General features: G+C 40.1%; 2 protein-coding genes across 3 annotated transcripts in view; both read left to right on the top strand.

Moving 5' to 3' along the window:
* The window catches only part of LOC103471850 (rap guanine nucleotide exchange factor 6-like), a 63,908-nt gene extending 51,674 nt beyond the window's left edge, over nt 1-12,234 (top strand). The window contains exons 6-8 of the mRNA XM_008421085.2: nt 3,687-3,854; nt 9,288-9,308; nt 11,278-12,234. Coding sequence (XP_008419307.1) covers nt 3,687-3,854; nt 9,288-9,308; nt 11,278-11,346 — 258 coding nt within the window. The 3' untranslated portion in view covers nt 11,347-12,234. The remainder of the gene's footprint in view (nt 1-3,686; nt 3,855-9,287; nt 9,309-11,277) is intronic.
* Nucleotides 12,235-15,329: 3,095 nt separating this feature from the next.
* The window catches only part of rapgef2b (Rap guanine nucleotide exchange factor 2b), a 33,057-nt gene continuing 27,915 nt past the window's right edge, over nt 15,330-20,471 (top strand). The window contains exon 1 of one of the 2 annotated variants that reach the window (XM_017307111.1): nt 15,330-16,017. In XM_017307111.1, coding sequence (XP_017162600.1) covers nt 15,958-16,017 — 60 coding nt within the window. In that variant the 5' untranslated portion in view covers nt 15,330-15,957. The remainder of the gene's footprint in view (nt 16,018-20,471) is intronic. The other variant, XM_017307112.1, reaches the window with a different exon arrangement.

The following is a 20,471-nucleotide window of genomic DNA, read 5'->3' as shown; positions in this document are numbered from 1 at the left end:
TTGTCATTATGCCCACTTTTCTTCCATGTGCCCTTCCTACTTTCCTTCTTTATTGCTTCCTTCTTTCCTTCCTTATTTCCCTGCTTACTTACTCAATTACTTCTTTCCTTTTCTCTTTCCTTCCATACACTCACTGTATCCTATCTGCCCACTTTTTCTTCTTCCTTCATTCCTTCTTCCTTATTTCTACTTTTTTCCCTTGCTTTCTTCCTTCCTTGTATTCTTCCTTCTTTCCTCACTTGTGTCCCTTTTTTGTCCATCATTTCTGTTTCTTTCATCATTCTAATCATCTTCATTCCTTGATTACTTCCTTTCAGTTTCCTTCTTCTTTCCTTTCACTTTGATGTTCTACTTCCCTTTTGTCCTCCATTTATTCCTTCCATATGCCCTTCATTCTTTTCTTCTTTATTTACTTTTGTCCTTTTTTCCTTAACTTCCTTCATTAATTTCATCCCACTCTTTCACTTTTTGTGTCCTACTTCCATCTTTCTGCCATTGCCTCATTCCTTCCTTCTGTCTTTCCTTCTGCTCTTTCTACCCCTTACCTTTCCTTTTCTTCTTACTGTTCACTGTAGAAATGTGTTCCATAAATTTGAGGCCAGTTTTAGTTTATATTTTGAAATGACAGTAAGTGCTGGGAGCTGAGTATGGATGACTTTCTCTGTGTAAATCCACTGAAACTTCAGAAAGCAGCCATTAACGTGGACATGAGTTCACTCGCATGTTGCATCATGTCTTAATGGATTATTGTTAAACCCACAGTTATCCACTTACCACCTGCAGTGTGAAAGTTGCATCATCCTGTGTGGCCTGCTATATAAACTATATCAAGTTGTAACACAAAGTGGGCTTTAGATTGGAGGTTCGTTCAGCATGTATATACTTTTGATATATTATTAGGCATCAAGACCTTTGTGTTCATTAAATTTAGATTTTTCCCTCTTAATGCGGCTTTGCTAAAATTAAAAGTGGCTGAGAATAAAATTTTCCCTCAGAGCAAAGCGCAGCGGCCAAGTTGGCAGCAGGAAACAGTCATCTGCTGAACAGAAGCTAACTGGGGCCTGAAGTCACCCCATAGACTGCTGAGGATCCTGCCAAGACACATTCAGACAGCTGCAACTTCAAGTCTGTTAATACACCAATGCAATGCATCGGATCTGTTGACCTTTCAACTTGCAGAGTAGAACGCATCACAGTTTAAAACCTGAAGAATAGAAGAAAACCCAACTGAAGTTTATTTTAAGATGAATCTGCCACCTTTTCACAGATGGACCCATCCTCAGAGTGAGGTTTTATTCTTGGAGGCTTCATAAATAACGCAGAAAGTAAAAGTCCTAATATCTATTGATCAGTTTCATGCTACATCAGGCCTGAGAAGATTTAGATTACAGTTGCATGAGACACCAAAAAGCTGCAGATATGACATCATGAGTAAAATACTGCTGCAACATTTCTTATCAATGTCCTCAGTACTAAACCCGGAGCATTACTTTGTAACTACGTCACTCCACTTTGGACAAGGTTTGTGTTGATAAGATGGCTTTTTATGGTCTGTGGCTTTATGAAAGATAAATGTGCTCATCTTTATGATCAGTCCATAAAGAAGAAATGAAAGCCACTAAATCAAATCTTATGGCTCAAATAAAAAACAAATCTTGGTACAAATATGCTGATTTTATTGATGGGTTCAACATGAAGCCAAGTGCTGAATACTGATCATGTGCAAAAAGCTGTCCTTGTTTTCTAGCTTCATCCAGCCACACTGTTCAAACACACGAAAGCAGCTTCACACATTAAAACTACAAACTTCAGTGTATTTTATGTAAATTTTATCTCATATTCTAAGTAGGACATTTATTTTTATTAATAAAATGCGTTGAAATTGCAGTGATTCTGCCACCACCATGTCTCATCATGTGAATGTACTGCTGCATAAAATCCATTTTATTTTCAAAGTTCCTTTTTATTTTTTCCCCAAGTAACAATTTTTAAATTTTATTTCCATATCTTCCATTTTATCTGTGTATTAACTCAATAACAACAATTTAACAAATCAACAGCCAAACATTTCCATATTTCCTCGTGTTCAAGTTTTATATTGTCATGGTTCAGCAGAACATTGAATGATTTTGCAAAGTGTTTAAAAGTATTTAATTTTTTTAACATAACTTAAACATAAGTATAACCTTCCTTTTGAAATGCATTTCAGTTGTCATCACCAAAATGTCAGATAAAGAATCCTGCAAACAGTAAAAGCTTCCAAAATAACATTTTTTCTGAGAGAATATTGTTTTTGACACAGAGCAGCAAAACATTCAACAAACCTTCGCCTCACTTTTTTCTGATTTTTGGTCTTTAGTGGTGCATTATTTTGTTGGGATGCCAATATTGGCATATCGCTACATTATTATCAGATATTGATATTGGCAAAATTTCCATTTTGGTGCACCCTATTATTTTGTTGTGGAATCCTGCATAAACTCTCACAAAAATACAATGAAATCTGCGGTCATAATCTGACAGGAAGTGATGAAACTGTTTTTAGTTGCTTTTTTTTGTTAGTTTTTTATTTTTACCTCATAATAAAATCTCACCCATGAACAAGCACTGCAGTCTTTCAAGGAATTCAAGCATGCCCTACTTTCATCTTCCTTCCAAGAACAGCAGCAGAGGTAACCTGCATGCTGTCAGTGTTCAGGAATGACAACAGACTTCCACCTCTGCAATCACAGTGCGTCTTCATTTCACATAATTGCCGTCTCCATGAGTGCAGATAGGACGACAACTCCAGCAGATCCTCCCCCCTTATTAGCACCTCCACCCTGGTCTGCTGGCTGCTAGCTGTTGCTTTTGCTATCCCAGAAGCCAAGCCGTTTCATAATTACAGAGCAGGATGGATCAGAGGTTCCCCTGCTGCAAAGTTTCCACTCGGCTCCATGAAGCTGCAGTGAAATGAGCACATTCATCCGCTGCCGAGGTGCCTGTACTGTACACACACACACACACACACACGCACACGCACACGCACACACACACAGCTTAGAGAGAGCAATTAGACACACAAACACGCTTTTATGCCCTCGCTAGCACACAATTCTGCTGCTGTTGTCATGGCAGCCGTTGGTAAGGCGGAGTGAGGTTTTTAGCAGCGTAATCCCAAAGGTTGAGCTGCAAGAAATGTGAAAAATAGCGAGAGAGAGAGATGAGAAGGATTGGGCCCCGAACATGAAGATAGAAAAACTATTTTAGGATTCCCTGGTAGGATGAGAGCCGTCCTGTTCCAGTTTTCCATGTTTTTTCTCCTTCTCCTCATTCATTATGAATGGAAGCAGGGATTTAACCAGATTTTAACTTAAGGTAGCAAAGTGTCTTTTTCTGCACGGAACTTCATCTTTGTTTATGTCTGCCTGTCAGTCCGCCTCTCTCCCAGCTCACCAGTCTCATACAAATTCCTCACTGTCTCTTGTTTTGTGATGCAAGCATCCTTTGACGTCGGTGTGTGCCGCGCCGCACAGCCCACACACACACTTCTATTTTTACGCAACCAGAGAGGCGGGAGGCAGGAGGGACATGGGGGAGTTTTGTTATTATTTTGTTTTCTTTTGCTGATGGGAGGATGAGGAAGAGGAGAGGGGTGTAAATGAAGACGAAGACGGTCACTCCCCTTCTATCCGTGTTGCTTGCAGGTGGACTATATGGATGAAAATGAGGAGTACTTTCAGCGACAAGCCTCGCACCGACAGTCCCGGCGGCGCTTTAGGAAGATCAACCAGAAAGGCGAGCGACAGACTATCATCGACACGGTGGATCCGTACCCCACTGGAAAGCCGCCTGTAGCGCGGGGTTACCACACGGTGAGTTTCAGCCAGTGTTTATCCTCGCTGTGTCCTCCGCTGTAATCACTGTTGGGATAACTTTGTGTTTTATGCCTTTAGCTGATCTGGTCAGAGAAGGTTGTGCTGTGATGTCTGGTCTTTTGGTGGGGGGGTGCTCGCTTTGCCCTGCCCTTCTGCTCCTTCATGCTTTCTTCTGATCTTTGCTGATTTAAATTGTTTCCCTTCTTCTTGTTGGATTAGAATTGCTCCACTTCTGTGTCTGTTTAGAGACTCTTGAGACCGTTCAGCTTTCTGTTTGTTGATCTGTCGTCTTTTTAATTAATGTTTCTGTAGTTTGTTCAGCTTGTCTAATTGAGTCTCTTCTGGAACCTTGTTTGGTGTCAGAGTAGCTCTATTTGTGATTCATGTTGGGGTGTTTGTGATCTCTTTAAAGTGACTGGCTAAGTCATTAGGTTTTTTTTCGTAGAGATGTTGCGTTTTCAGTGAATTTACGAAAAAAATTTAATGGCATGTTTTCTTCCAGCTGATAGGCAGTGCACATGTACTGGAGGTGGAAATAGAAATGCTATAGCTGGAGAAAACTCCACTTTCTTTAAAATCTTATTAAAAGTAATTCAAACCGCAGATAGTAGAGACGCACCAGTCAGGCTTTCCCTGACTGAGACCGATTCATGATTTTCTTCAAAGTCTGCTCTGCCAGTCCCAATATTTTTACTAAGGATTATAACATAAGAGACACTGGTTTGCAACTTCGAACCTTCCACAATGGTTCTTTATAACTTTTTCTTACAATTAAATAGATCCAGTTACTGTGTTTGAATATGGATATAACAAATGCAAGTTTTATTTTATATTTGCACTGAATTTCTACAAAGAATGACACTGTGAAACTATCAGTCTTAATTTTGATGCATTTAATAATAGAAAAAAATCTCAATATTTGAGCTGCAGATCAAAACTAAATTGTCAGATTTTGATCTCTTTTTTTTAATCTTTACATTGAAGAAAAAATAGCTGGTTGCTGAGTGTTGTTCCTCCACATAAACTCTTTTCACTTTAGTTTATTTCCCTGGGAAAAGAAAGCTCAAAGAAATAAGTAAATAGCCACCATGCAGTTCCTGCACACAACTTCCTGTTCCAAAGCCTTTCACAGCATTCCTCTCGTTCCCAGCGTTCCCTCGGGTCCTCGTCAGGGTACTCGTCTGTTTTTGTCTCCGACTTTGTGAATCTGTTCCTCTTAAAAAGGAGAAACGTAATCTCCTTCCAGCTTTTATCACACCCCACTCTGGTCTCCAAATACATGCTGGACGGTTCTGAACTTTCTCATGGCCCGACATCTCTGCACGAACTCTGAACTCTGTTCTCGGAAACAAATTCTGTGAGAAGGATGGAGCCTGCGCCATGACAACCAGTATTACCAAATGGGAGCACACTTAGAAGTACAGTATGGAAGGCATATTATTTAACAATAACGCTGTTGCTGAAGGAGAAGGTAGTTTAGATGCTGAATATTGGCGGTTGCTAAGCTGGCATAGCATGCTAATCTGTAGCATTTAGAACGCCAGGCATAACCCAAACGTTCCTTCCTTCCTCCCTGAGGCTTGTTGAGGAGGAGAGAAGCACAACAAAGAGATTCTTTGAAGCGAAAGAAGAAAAGGGCTTATCTCAGTCATCGTCTTTAAAGTAGATGTGAGGACAGGTGTGGAACCGCGGAGAGAAAATCAGTCCATAACCTCAACTTCCTCATGCCAGTAGAACATGCAGCCAATCCAGAAGAACATCAAGTCAGAACAAAAACGTTGATCCACGTCGCCACCTTTAAGATGACGCAGGATGATTAAACAGCATTTTGCCCTTTGAAAAACTAGTAAAATGGTTCAATTCTGTTAAAATGTTTGAGACACTAAATTATGTATGTTGGAAGGGACTTAAAAGTCTGTTGATTTTATTTATTTATTTTTTTTATGTGAAATTATTGAAGCTCGAAATTTATTACATTTGTTTCTTTATGACTGAGATGTCATCAAAGGCACTTTTTAAATGAACTTATTAAAAAAACAATGCCTTGAACATGATAAATTTGATTATAATGAACAGGGGATATGTTTTTATTATTTTTTTATAAATTCAGAAAAATGCTATGTTTAATTTAAATGCCTGATGCTTGTAATAACTTAAAATTAAAATCATCAAATCATATTTGAGGTAATTTTGTAAGTTGATGTCAATGATGTTAGATGACCATATGACATGGCATCATTTCAGTCTTGTGAATTGAATCAAAATCGCATCGTCACCCAAACAAATCAATATATTATTGCATTATGACAAAGCTGGTAATTTACACCACCACATTGCTGCATCAGTTTATGCACATCACAAATGCAGACAACTGTTAGATGCAGCGTTTAGCAGGTTGTTAGATTTAAAGTGCTGTGCATTTATTTCCTGAATGTCACTGCAAAGCTCCTGAAAGAGTGACATGGTGAGTTAATCCTGATTTAATATCATTACTACAAATTTTAACAAGAATATCATGATACCATGTTCATCTCATATTGGGCCACCCTAGTTTTGTATGGTGGGCTGGATTTGGACTGGGCCACAACACAAAGGGATGTTTTTATGCACAGAGTCATCTGGTCATCAGATCAAGATCTGTAGCAGGGTTTAAAGTTTTCCTTCTGTTTTCACATTTGTACATAGAAATTAGGGATAAATCAGCCCCATTTTCTTATTTTTCCGAGATCACCAGGTCAGGGTTTTTAAAGATTAGGGCAATTTAATAAGTATTATGATACATTTTTTAGCTGCTTGTTCTATATTAATCATAAAGTTGAAAACATGATCAGATCCATGAAAAGAAAGTCAAAGATGTCTAAATTTTGTTTAAATGTCAGCCACAATACTTGGTGAATCCTGAAATAACCGATTTCTTTGCTAGAAGCATCAGTGGCCTTCCTGATTTAAATAGAGATTGTTGTATAACTCTCAGGTCCCAGATTGTTTGCAGGCAGCTGTGCGAACTCCTCCTGTCCCTGAGCAGCACTGGGTCCAGGTTGTAAGCTGCTGCAGAGCACCATGGGTGAAAAATCAAAGTCAGACTCACCTCAGATTGAAGCTCCCAGTGGGAGGGCTCACAAAGACAAACAATCTGAAGCTGAGCTGTTGTTAAGGGAACTTTATTAGGCCCTTAAGGTTCAAACATGATGGAGGATAATTCCTTAAACACAAACAGAGTCTGCTCTCATGAATGTAAGCATGTTTATTTTCTGATCTGAATGAATTCTGTTGCACAGACTGAACTGGGATTAATATTAACATCCATTAGCTGATGAACTTCACTACAGTTCAATACATCACCTGTTACTCTGTAAAGCCAGAGATTAATCAAGTCAGGAGTGATTTATTACTTTTATTTCCAAATTGCCGGAAAGTCGTAGTGGTTTGTCATGTTAATCAAAGAAATAAGCATCTATAATATTAATCTTACTGCCTGTTTAAGGGCTGCAATGTAAACATCACATTAGGTTACTCGATAATTTAGGCCGCATTGTCTCTTTTGAGTGTTCATCCTGCAGAAAGTTGCGAAGTAAAGGGATTCAGGTGAGCTGACTGTGTAGATTTTACTGTTTTTTATAGAACTGCATAGATTCCTGCTTTTAATGTCAGATCTCAATTTCACTCAAAACAAACAAATTCAGGAAAGCTTTAGTAGTTTGATAGTTAAATGCCACATGGATGCACTAGAGAAATGATCTGTGGGTTTCTCGAGTGAGGTAATAGTTTTTTATACAAATAATTATCATTTGTGCATTAAACTGTATTAACATTGGCATGCTGGGTTGACACACCAATGCCAACCTGGCAATTGGTTGGCATTGGTTGTTTAGTCTAATTCTTACTCCAAGGAAAAGTATTCAAGTAATTTTTCTTCTTTAGTGTATCGTAAATAAATCCAAACAATCATTTTTTATCGTCACTGAAAACAAAAAGACTGATTTCACATATATTTCTGTTTCCATGGATAAATCAGGGCGTGAAAAAGGACACTGTTTAGGATTCAACACATGCCTCCTGTGTACTCAACACTGTGAGTTGACACTTGTGTGCCTTGTTCAAAATGAACACACACACATCTGCACACGCACGCACGCACACACATCTGCACACACACTCGATCTTTTTATATTTCCCTTCCAAATGGCTGATAATCTCCATTTCTCAGTCACTCTGCATTTTGCACCTTATCTCACATGTGCTATCTCTTCCTCTAAAATCGACTATTTGAGCCGTCGACCCAACATATACACACGCACACACACAGGTTTTCTCTCAGATCTCTTTCTCAGTCACTCTCTTAAGGTCTTTGTAGGGATTCTCTGTCACTCAGACTAGAAGGAAATGTCAACATGGCTGCTGTTGATGGATCTTCTTTACTGAATGCTGCACAGCAGATCAGATCCATAGCTCTTTTTAAGTTCTTGATTTGGATTTCTCCCTTCTATCTTTATTTAAACTCATCATTAATTCCAGGAAGACATTCCCAAACCTAGAAGGACTGGTGTATCATTTATTTTTAACGTGTCAGCGAAGTTTGCACCTTCCAGGTAGATGTCAGATCATTGATTTTCCTTCAGCTTGACTGTTTAAAATGTAACTCCAACCTCAAAAGCTGAAACTATAATAGAGTAGTTTCTCTCCAACACTTTGGTCGTTTTCTTAAAGGTCACCACAGAGGTAAAAACAAGAAGTCCAGCTCAACTATTTCCTAAAATACCATTAAAAAGTATATATTTTTTTCTCTTTCTGTGCTTATATAGCTTCAGGAACCGTCAAATTCAATGCTAATTTGACTTAAACATAAAGAGAAAAGTTTTACTCTGTTAGCTGCCCAGAACCGTCCCAAAAATCAGGACTTATCTGCAGCGAAAACCTTCTCGTCCCCGTAGAGAAAGTTAACATCTACAGTCTTCCTTAGCGCTACTCTTTGGAGTTCAGCCAATCAGCACCCAGCATTGTATTTCAGCTTCCCAAGCTGATTTTTTTTTCAGATATTTTAGACATGTTCCTCAGATACACCGTGGGTCAACTACACAGCTTTTGTTCTTTTATTTAATCACAACACTGATGTCACATGTGACCATCAGTGATCATTAAAGCTGTTGGTAAAAAGTGTGTGATTCTGTGATGTGTTTAATTGAAACTTGGCTTTCACAACTTTTTTCTGCTGATTTGTTCATAACTTAGATGTTCTTATTGCAAAGGTTTCACAGTTCATATGCTAATCTGGAGATAGAAAAAGATAAAACCAGGTGTATGATTTATTTTTAACATGTCAGCAAGGTTTGCACCTCCAGTTTCTCACACCCTCAGCTGAAAAGTGGCGTATTTGATAACTCTCCTGTCTTCTGCTTCCTTTCACGGCTCGCCCCCTAACTCGGCTTCCAGGAATGCAATAAACCGAAGAAGGTACCGTATCCATTAGCAGTGTTTGTCTGTTGTTTTCATTGTGCGTCTTTTGTTTTCTAGCTGCATGTGTTTGGTAGGCTTATCTGCGTCTGATTCCCCATTCGTCCTATCTGTAGCTGCTAGCAGACTTCCTCAATAAACACCTTCCATTTGCAGGCGCGGGCGCTGATAATGATGGAAAGGGAAGCTGTGCTCCGCTCTCATATTCTATTACCATCACGTCAACAACAATATGAATTGAATTGTTAATAAGAAGGACTGATAAAAGACGCCCATTCTGCTGCTGCCATCCATTTTATCTTGATTTTACTTAAAAAATAAAAAAAAGCAACCACTACCACATCCAGTTGTCAAGTAATGACAGGGGGATGATAACTATCACTCTTATACAACTTATAGGGCTGTAAAGTGTGATAATGGTAACAATTGAGATGATTGAGGTGCATGTTTTTTCCCTGAAGATTATCTCTGGGCTCTTTGGATTATTATTATCTCTGTTCTGGCTGTCGTGACAGATGGAAGATTTCAGTTTTAATAATTCTGCTGCATATAGAATGCTGTTACACCAATAGATCTGCAGCTTTTTCAGTCTTTCATTAGGGTGCTGCAGTAACCGGGCGGAAAGGGATTAAGAGGGAGAGGTGGAAGAGATCAGAGCTCAAAGCGCTGATCGCTCGTACCTGCTGGTAAATGCAGAGAGAACAAACCTGCCACTCTCGGCTACAGAAAAGCCGTGCTCCTATTTTTAGAGCTGTCCTTTGTGACTGCCTGCTCTGCCTCAGCTGCGCAGAGTTACAGAAGCCTCACTCTCGCATGGAAATTGTGTAGGAAAGGCAGTGATCAAAGCAGAATGAGTTTATTGTACAATTATTCCTCATCCTGCATCTGTGACTGCTTGGTTTCTCAATGATCCAGTTGAACTTTCAGCGTTTCTTTCATAAAACATCACGATTGTTTAAATTCGATGCTAATTCCGTGCATAATTCATTCTTGTATGTTTCAGCTTTCCTTTTTAAATGAATAGAAGTGGCAACAGTGAAAGGAGTTCTTCATGCTTTTATTGTCAGCAGCGTGTGGGTAGACTATGCAGTTTTTATTTGAAGTATCCTTTGTTTCCTTGATTTAAACACCCACGCCTCTTTTCCCCAGCATACACCACAAAGGCAACAGCCCTGTTTGTTGTTATTAATAGCCTAATATCAAACATTAAGCATTGAATAAAGTGGAGCAGATATTTTTGGCTCAATAGTTCAGCTGAAATAGAGGCTTTTGTAGGTGAAGGAGAAGAACTGCTAGCTTATTGGCTGGGCTTCAGTATTTAACCTGTGGTATAGAGAAAGCTTAGGTTGCCAGGTCCTTTTAGAGACCGAGTGTTTGGAGCATGATAGATGGAGAACATCTATTTGAATGGTAATAAGCCTGCATGGCAACAATCCCACAGTTTCCCTCATTTGTGTCTTTGAAACATGATGAGAATCGGTGCTTTAAGCTCATAATAGGATTGTTTGATCAGGTTATGGTTGAGCTAATTTGCTTGATCAGACACTGCAGACTAATATGGCAGTCTGGCCTAAACCTTTGAGTAGATACCTTAAAATATGTTTAATAAAATAAAAAATGGAAAACATTCACATGTGTAATCCTGTGAAACTAAAGAGATGTAAATATATTGAGATTATTTCGACTGCAGCCTGAGCAGACAGCTCAGCTAATAAACCTGCTAATATCAGCTTGTCGTAATCATGTTACTCCATAAAGAGCCAAACGGCAAACTTGCTGAAAACTCCTGCTAATTTTAGCAGGTGTTTTATTCTATACTTGTGTTTATTATCAGTCCAAATAACTCGTATTCATACGTTACATGAAAACATAATTTTGTACCATATTGATCAGTTGGTTAGGTTATTTTTATAACCACTGCATTGATATACTTTTTGAATTTGAGAATCTCCTCCCTTTCTTGATGCAGTTGGAGATTAAAGTTGAACGTTATGATCATCACAAGCGTGAAACATTTCCTGCTGTAGCTGACTGTTGAACCTGAAGAAGTAAAGACTACCAGGTCGTAACCTTTCAGTTACTATCTGACTTGATCCGGAAACCTCAGGTTACTGATTAACTGCTCCTGCTCTCGGTGTGCTGCTCATTCTCTTGAAAGCACCGTAGTTCATGTTCCTCCCAGATTTATGCTGCTTCCAGCAGGCGCTCCAGTACAACAGATGTTTTGCCCTGATGAACCTACAAGTGTAATCTTTTAGGCGTGTCTGGCAGCCCGAGTCTCTATCAAATTATTTCCAGAGCACCGTGCAGGTGACAACAGCTTGAAAAATGAAGTAATCCCATGAGCTGCAGCAGCTATGAAAATGGAGTCTCTTTATTAGATCATTGTTCCCGCTCTCACAACGCCACTTAGAGTCGTCGTAATGGGACACATGTCACTGATTAATGTCCTTGCTGCACGTGGCTTTCTGTTGACTTCCAAACAAATTCACTGAATATGTTTAGGAATGGATCAATAAATCAAAACCTGAGACTCTGATCTTCTAATGGATGCTGCAGGTCTTTCAGAGGATCAGAGGAGCAAAATGTTCATGTTTGATCAAAGAACTTTTAACCGGCTGTTTATTGATGTGAGGTTGGATTTTCTGGCTCCTTACAGCTTCTTATAGACATTGCCTTGCAGAAAGATTCAAACCACACAAACTTTTAATGTTTTGCATACTTAAGTAGTAGGAGGAAAATGACGCTATGTATTCAAATAAAAACCTGAAAATGGTGTTGTGCAGATGTATTCATCCCCCGTTTTTTCTGAAACCCCTAAATAAAATCAAGTGCAACCAGTTTCAATAACGGGTCACGTAACTGTGTGATTTAATGCAGCCAGTTTGTTTCTGGTTCAAAGAACAACCAGCATCATGAAGACCAAGGCCTAGTCAAAGTTCATATTTAAATCCAAATTGCAATCTGTGTCAAAAGTTAAACATTTATTTTCTGTAAACAAAATGGACGACACACTTCAGGAATTTATTTGTAAAAATTATTAAAATAGTTTCCTTTTCCTAACATATTGCAGTTGTACTCTATTTTTGTTGAAATCTCTTTACTTCCAAATAAAACGAGAAGCCAATATAAATGATTCTTAAGTTTGTTTAGTTAAAAATACAAACATGTCTACTAAGTCCTTGTATAGAACCTAACAACACAGTCTCGTGTTTTACTCTTGGATTCCTAGATGTCGTTTGGCAAATTCCCGTTATATTTGTTGTGCTTTATGGTTCTGTACAACAGTAATGTAATAAAATGTTTCTTACGTCAGTTTACTATCTTGATGTCAGATGCTTTCTAACTCAGGATCTCTCTAGAACTAAAATTTGGGCCCCTCGTGCTGTTTTGAGTATGACTACAAATCCACCCATGTTCTTCGGTTTAAAGCTGGAATCTCATCGCTGTGAGTCCATGTGTTTATTTTCTGGAGATGTAATGAGGTTTTTATGGCTCCAATGCTACGCATCAGCAAGTAAAGCACCATGCATGGCCTTGCTTATCACACCCACTTTGCAGTGTGTTTACAGTGACACATGAGGCCGCCCCCCCACCTCCACCTCTTGCATTTAGCACTCTCTGCATCTGAACATGAGAGCTTTAATGCTGTTCTGAGGGGGGGGGTGTTTTTTAATGTGCCTGCCTTTCCGTTAAATTTTGTTTATTAGTCAGTAAAAACCTGATTAATTGGTTTGTTGCTAGAAAGCTCCAGATGATGGGGGTTGGGCAGGAGTTTCTGATATTCCCAAGGCGCAGTCTGGTTGCTGCAGTGACGTAATGACGCCCTCTGTCCTCTTCACCCCCCGCCCCCGGAGGCAATTGTTGGAGACATTAATGACTGGGCTGCTCTGCAAACCACCTGAGCTTTTTTTGTGCTTGTTTTGAAACATTACATCATGGCTGGGGGCAGGAAAGGTGATGTCATCCCGGGTCTCCAGGCTTCTCTCACCCCCCTCCCACTCGCCTCCCCCGTTGCTTTGACTGGAGCTGCTCCAAAACCAGCTAGTAGTACTCCACTTTCCAGGCACAGGCTGAGGACTCGGGCTTTGTGCCTGCAACATATGAGGCCGATGAAATATTGCTTATTAGATTTTTTGTGTTCTTGATTGTGTATTCATTATTTTTGGAAGTTTTGCATTGGAGGTTTAAAGCATGTATGATTAAATACATTTTTTTCTTGTATGAATGGAGCAGGGATGTGCAGCAGCCATTCAGGATTATTGTTATTGATTTTCCTGTTTCCCAGTTAATTGTGTAATCTTCCAGTTGACTTTGGATACATTTCCCATGGCAGTGTCCTGTGCACTAATTCAGATTCTGATGGTAGATTATTTTTGTAAAACTCCCCCCAAGATAGTTTGAAGCAATTTATGAGCTAAAACACCAAAAGACCAAGAAGGATGGAGCTGGAGTAAAAAGACCAGTTAATCACATAATAAATAAGTAAATATTACATGTACAGTTTCCATGTTTTTGTCTCTTCTGCTGCAGCTGTGTTTTCTGTTCTGACTGACTTGATTTCTGCTTGTTTTGTCGTGAACAGAAGCTCTTTCACAACTTGTCATGTTTGACACTTCCATCCATTATTTCTGCAAATCTTCCTTCTTTCTCAGACTGTTAGCAAAAACACAAGGCAACGTCTTTGCATCGACTTTCAGCATCTCCATAAACTACAAAAAAAATATGATGGCACCCCTGGTGAAGCCTTAAAATCGCTACACTTTTTATTGCATCAGCCTAATCTCTCATTTAAAATTATGGGTTTTATGGTTCTTGAAGATTATGATTTTGGAAAATCAGTTTTTTGTTGGGGGTTTTTTCTCATCAATGCGCTCCTCGGTTTTTCTTAGTTCAGTGTGATGGCAGCAGGCCTAATATCTTGTGTTTTAGATCTTTTGTTTATTTAGATTCTGAATTCAGGTTAACCTTATGAGAGAATATTATGGCAGACTGCATCTTTTTTAAGTCATAATATTACCAGAATAATGTTGTAATATTATGAGAATGAACTAGTACGTTTATGAGAACTCAGACACTTAAAGTGATGAATACTGAGCATCTTGTGAAATTCAGGCCCATATCAAATTATTAGCAGTAGCAGGACTTTGAAACAATTGTGCAAATGACTTGAAGAAAGAACCACATGAACTAATTTGGTCACCATATCTTGATAGCTGTAATTAGTTATCTACACTTAGTTCTTGTTGATAACTGCACTAAGTTCTTGTCAAATTAAAGGTTGGGTTTTTTAAATTTCTCATGTAACTTGATGCGACTGAAGTACAAGCTGAATTTTTTTTAAAAGGTTTCTTGAGTGGATTTGTGTATTTCCCAGTTTGTGCCACAGAGTGAATAGTTAGCGTCTCGGTTGATGAGTGATTGGAGCGTCTCCTGGTGACGCTGCGGCTCGTTGTGGTCCATCTGAGTGGAGGTGAAGTGGCTCGCTCTGCTGCCACTTTCTCTGTCTCTTTTATGCTCTCTTCTCCCCTCCCTCCCTCCATTTCGGCATGTCTCGCTGCCTCCGTCGCCACAGCAACTAAAGGCCCTGGAGGGTGTGTGTGTGTGTGTTTGAAGTGTGTGTGCGTGTATGGGGGTGCTGGATGGCTGGCTCTGTCGGTGCGGGGGTCTTGTAGTTGCCTAGTTGCCATGGCTATCTCCACTGAGTGGCAGCTACAGCTGGACCTCCATCTCCTCTTCGCTGCTTCTCCGAGGAGGAAGTGCTACAACTTCCCCGCCCAGGAAATGGCTTTCCTGCAGTCCGTTGCTATGCCAACCAAATCCAGCTGCTGTCTTGTGCTAAAAAGAGTGCAATGATTGCATTGTTCAGCTTCTGCCCCCCTTCAACACCCTATGCCTTCATACCTCCATCACTCATCAATCTATTCATCTATATTTTGATCTCCACATCAGATTGTTCTTCATCTCTCATCCTCCCTTCTCTTATTTCCATCTCTGAATTTGCTAGAGGAGCGCTCCAGCAGCATCACTGTCAGACTGGGAGGAGGTCCTTACCCTCTTCTCCTCCTCCCCCCCACCCCTGACACACATCCACACACGCCGCTCCAAACAAACCACTGGGTACCTCGCTGGAGGCTGCAGGCGTTTCAGGCTTGAAATAATCTAATGGTGCACAAAAGGCGTTTCTACGTGCGTGCGCGTCGCTTCACTTTCCGAACGAGGGAGAGGGAAGAAGAGGGAAAGAGAGAGAGGGAAGGCGGAGGGAGTAAACGTGAGTGAAAGTGTTGTCAGCCATTTTTGTCTTTTTTTTTTTTTCACGTTTTTCTGCTTTCTTATCGGCGCGCTGCTGCTCCCCGACTGGAGACGTGACAGCCAAAAAGAAGCAGGCTGTTTATCACTTGGATAAAAAAAAGGATCTTTTTTTTATCCCTATCCATCTTCCTCTGTATGGTTTTCATGATCCAGCTGGAATAAACGCAGGAGGCGTCGCTGCTTTGGAAAGCCGGATCGGGCCGAGAACAGCGGATACTCCCAAAACTATCAAGCAGAGACGGTGCAGCTGAGGGAGAAGGGGGGGGGCAGGTTGCTGAAGATGAGGGGAAATCAGGTCTGGGATGTTAGCTGTTAGCCCGGTGAACATTTTTTCATTATGAAACCATTAGCAGCATCAGACAGCAATGGAGTCCCGAGCCAGCAAGATAAAACCCCGGTAAGTAGCCTATCGACGTGCATCCTCTTATTTTTTTTATTTTTTTCCTCTCCCCTCATCATTTATGACCCTGTAGATATGATTACCGGCCCTGTAATGGACGTGCATCGGATTTCTATTGAGTCTGTGCAGGATGAATGAAGGCAGGGCAGACCAAGGACGCGATCAGAGGCTGATCGTTGCCCCCGTTGAGCCTCAGATGTGTGTCAGTGTGTTGTACTAGAAACGGCCGCCATGTGCTCGCTGTCAATGACGCGTGCAAACACTCACAGATGCTTAATAACACTAGCTGCACGCAGTGATTTATATATTCGTCTAAAACAAATAAATATACTTTGTTTTTATCAGCATCATCGGTGACATTAAGGTTGTGTTTTAGAGAATATCTGTGATTTAAATGCTGTTAGACGCGAGCTCTGGCTGTTTAAAGAACGACGCCTCTGCCCTCGTTTTGCACGAAGGTGTCAGTAGTTGCATGTGAATCCTCTAGAAGTGGCCATGACATTCAACACTGTTTTACATGGGAGGAAAATTACAGTGGGCATTTACATCCTGGTTTTTATTTAAAAACACTGATGACAAGGATCAGAAATCCATAAATAAATAATTTTTTGTATTTTTTCACCTGCTGAAACCGTTTGATCCACCGCTCCGTTGCTGGTGGCGCTGTCCGTGGTGCTGGAAGCAGGCTGCAGCTCCGGCAGACACTCGGAGAGGCCTGACACCATCTGCACTTGAACAGTAAACGGATTGATCGACTGTCAGCGCCGCTGGCATCACTCACACGCCGCGACCACACGCAGACACACACTCAAGCACATGCAAACAGCAGGCTGTACATCTTTGTGATGGACGGTGCCTGGTTTGCAGAGCACATATGCTGTGGAGGGAAAAAAATCACCTTAATATTCCTGTAATTGCCGTAAATGTGTCACTGCTGATGAGTTATCTCATCCGCTTTTCTCACAGTTTGCGCTGTTCCCCTCAGGGAGGCCTGCAGGATACCAAAGCCTCTGACATGCTTTGCATGATATAATGCTCAGTATGAATTTTTAAAACTGTTGTAGCCAATGTATAAAAATCTTTGTATAAGTAACTTTTTTGTCTCGTATGATAAAGTGTGTGTTACCATAGTGGGCTGGAAATGTGGAAACATGCTTTCAATTAAATGTGTAATTATTAATATACCCTTTATATCTCATTTTAGTTTCAGATTAGACCAAAAAGTGAACAAAAATCTCAACAAAAGATTTTTAAAAACCTGAAGTAGTCAATCTTTTTTCTGACTTTTTGTTTATATGGTATTTGCACACAAATGAGGGCTTTTGTAAACAACAATTTATCTCAGCATGATACCCCCCAATGGGCTAACAGATCCTATTACAGTAATGGCATCATAATGTTATTCCCATCAGCATCGGCTGCCATGACAGTAATGCCATGGCTGCTTATCTCACCCATTAACACCTGTGATTTCCATTTCTAGTGTTGCTTTTTACTGCAACAGTGGGAAAACCATTACAATTCAGTTATTGTTGATTTTTCTAATCCTTTTTAACATCCTTCAGTTTGTTTGGTTGTTTTTTTTTCAAATATATGAAAAAGCCCAAATTTCAGCTGAAAGGGTTTACTCTGATCACCATGTTGATTTTGTCAGTATCAGCTTATTTATTCTAACTAAAATGTTAATATTATCCATTTCCGTCCTCCTATTTCAACTTTCTGAAAAAGAATCATTAAATCATAGGTCACTTCATTTTTTCGAAAATATATTTCACAAAATAAAGGACAGGGCTTTCCAACCTTCTGCTTGAGAGGACAAACTCTGATTTATCAGGTTGTTATTAAATCATTCATTAACTATTAAATGTCTGTACTGTTTGTCAGTATCAGGTTTAATTTCAGTGATCGAGAGAGCAGTTGGTGTCACACAGCTTCGCAGTTGGACACAATTTCAGAACAAAAACAAAATCACTACCGTTCAGACAATTTCAACTTTTTTTAGCATTTGATGTTAATATCTGTTTCATCCACATGAACCCGCACAAATCCACCCCGAGTGTTGTTTTAAACATACCAAACCCATAGGGGGCGGTGTAGAGCAAACCGGTGTCAGCCAAATCAATAGCTTCAAATTAACCACGACTTCATGTTGGGATTTAAACACGGCACCAGGAGGTTCATTTAAACAATGACAAAGGAAATCAAAACAAGTTTGTGGGTATTTTGGCACATTTGTGGCAGACTACAATGTGTGGGAAATCGCAATTTCTTTTCATGCACACACGCACGCACAAAAATACAGAGTTTTCTGAAATCTGGCAGTTAGCTACATTGTAGCTATAGCTGCCCTGGGAAAGACTAACAGAGGTGAGTGGCTGAAATTTAACCGGCATCACCGGGTTCTCTGACCACCACCAGCAGGCGAACCGGGCGAAGAATCTTCTTGCTCAAGGACACGACTGAGTGATTGTCGTTCCAGTAATTCCATTTGGACAAAGTTTTACAACTTGTAGCATGTTTTATCGTTGTGGAGTGAAAAGTCTTTTCTTCACATTAAACAGCGTGACTCCCTTTGTGTGGGCCTGACTGATGGAGATGTAGAAAGTGAAGGAAAAGCCCAGAGAGCATATCAGACCCATTTAATCAGACGCCGTGCCAACAGGATTTTAATCTCCTGATCCCAAAGGCTCAGGAAAGCGAGAAGCTGCCGCCTTGGTGAGAGAATCTGAATGTGCTCCCAGTTGCCATTTATTAGCTAGTGTAGTGTTTTAATAAAATCTAACAGCTCATTCAAATAACTTAAATGACATAGTGTCGCCTTAATCTAAACCAACTGCAGGAATAAAATGACTATTAAAATGTCGTCTTGGTCTAAATCTCTGTTTAAGAAGTTTTATTTTCTCTTCTGATCGAGTGATGGAGTGTAGCAGGACAGATTCACTGGCTGCATGCAAGCAGTAAAGAGATTGAGAGGCAGCCAGTGCTTCTACCCAGCAATCTAGGTCATTAGGTCTGTAATGTAATTTAAGGAGCACCACATCTGCTCACATGTAAGCAGAACTGAGAGTTGTGGCTCGAGCTTTAGAGCGATGCCTAATCCCCCCGTGACGCCTGATTGGACGTGTTTTCAGCCCGTGGTCCTGCAGAGCTCATTTGTTTTCAAGAGAATGTTGAACTTAACGCAGAACGGAGCAGAGAAGCAGCTCAGACGGCAAATTCATGATGTTGTTCATGTTTATTATATCGTTAACATGTTTAAACTGCAGAATTAAAGTATGGATTTTTCAATCAATCAGAGCTCACAACAACAGAGTAGATGTTGGGCCCATTGGCTCTGCACGTATTGGATAAGCCTAATGAGCATGTCATTGTTTGACTGGCATCCAGTTTGACCCAGGCTCCTGCATTCCGTTGGGCCGGAGAGGTCAACAGGCCGCCACATGCTCATAGAGCGAATGGACGTTGGCTTATTGACCGACAGACGGGTGACCTAAATGAGCGGAGAGAAAGGATTACTTGTTTATTATCCGTTTGCTTTATCCGCCTCCCCTGCTCTCACTTTGTTCCTCACATGCTTCTCACTGGTGTGAAACGATTTAACACAATAGTCTACAAACTTTGTGTCACATGGGCCACAATCGACCAAAAGGTACGTGTGGAGCACAAAAAGAGAATTTGGACAAGCAAAAACATAAAAATATTTGCTCAATAAAAACAAAGGATGCAGTTTTTTTAATCAAATGAATAAAATAGTCAGATTCTTGTAGACAATGCCTTATTAAAGAAAAGGCATCCAGTTTGCACATTTTTGCAGTATTCAATGTTCTTTGCTTGCAATAATTTAGTCTATCAGGAATGAAAAGATTGGTCACTCTTTCTATTAAAGTGCTTGTCTGTAGATTTGGCTGCATCAAGGCATGCTTTTTGGTAAAATTCATTGGCTACATCTGGTCACATTTAAGAGAAAGCAAGATGTGTAGTTGTTAAAATACTGTTGCCCTGATTCATAAAAAAGGAAAAGATCTCCATGTGCATCAAATACTTGTTCTACCAGGGGCACAATTTGTATCATTCTTGGTGGTTCAAAATCCCCATTTTGAACAATGGGCGGAAAACTCTCAGTTAGCCATTTCTTAATAATATCTGACAGACAACTTGATGATTTATGTCATGCTGAGTTGTTTATGCTGTGGTAGAGCTGGATTTCTTCCATGCAAAGATATTTCCTCAGAAAATGACTAAGAAGGATAGCAGGATCATGATTGTGCCTAAAGCACAACCCTGAGGGACGCCACAGGAATGGCTAATAGTCTGATCACTTCCAGGTTAGAGGATCATACATAAATAAAAACTCCACCTGTCCACTCAGTAACTTACATTTACAATAAAAAATTTTCAGTATGCCCCCAAAAAATGTGAAATATTGTATCATTTCAGCTTTTTTTTAAAAA

Source organism: Poecilia reticulata, linkage group LG10 (assembly GCF_000633615.1).
Source record: "Poecilia reticulata strain Guanapo linkage group LG10, Guppy_female_1.0+MT, whole genome shotgun sequence".
NCBI lineage: Eukaryota > Metazoa > Chordata > Actinopteri > Cyprinodontiformes > Poeciliidae > Poecilia > Poecilia reticulata.
The sequence above is the reverse complement of the archived record's forward strand: the minus strand, read 5'-3'. Positions and strand labels throughout refer to the sequence as shown.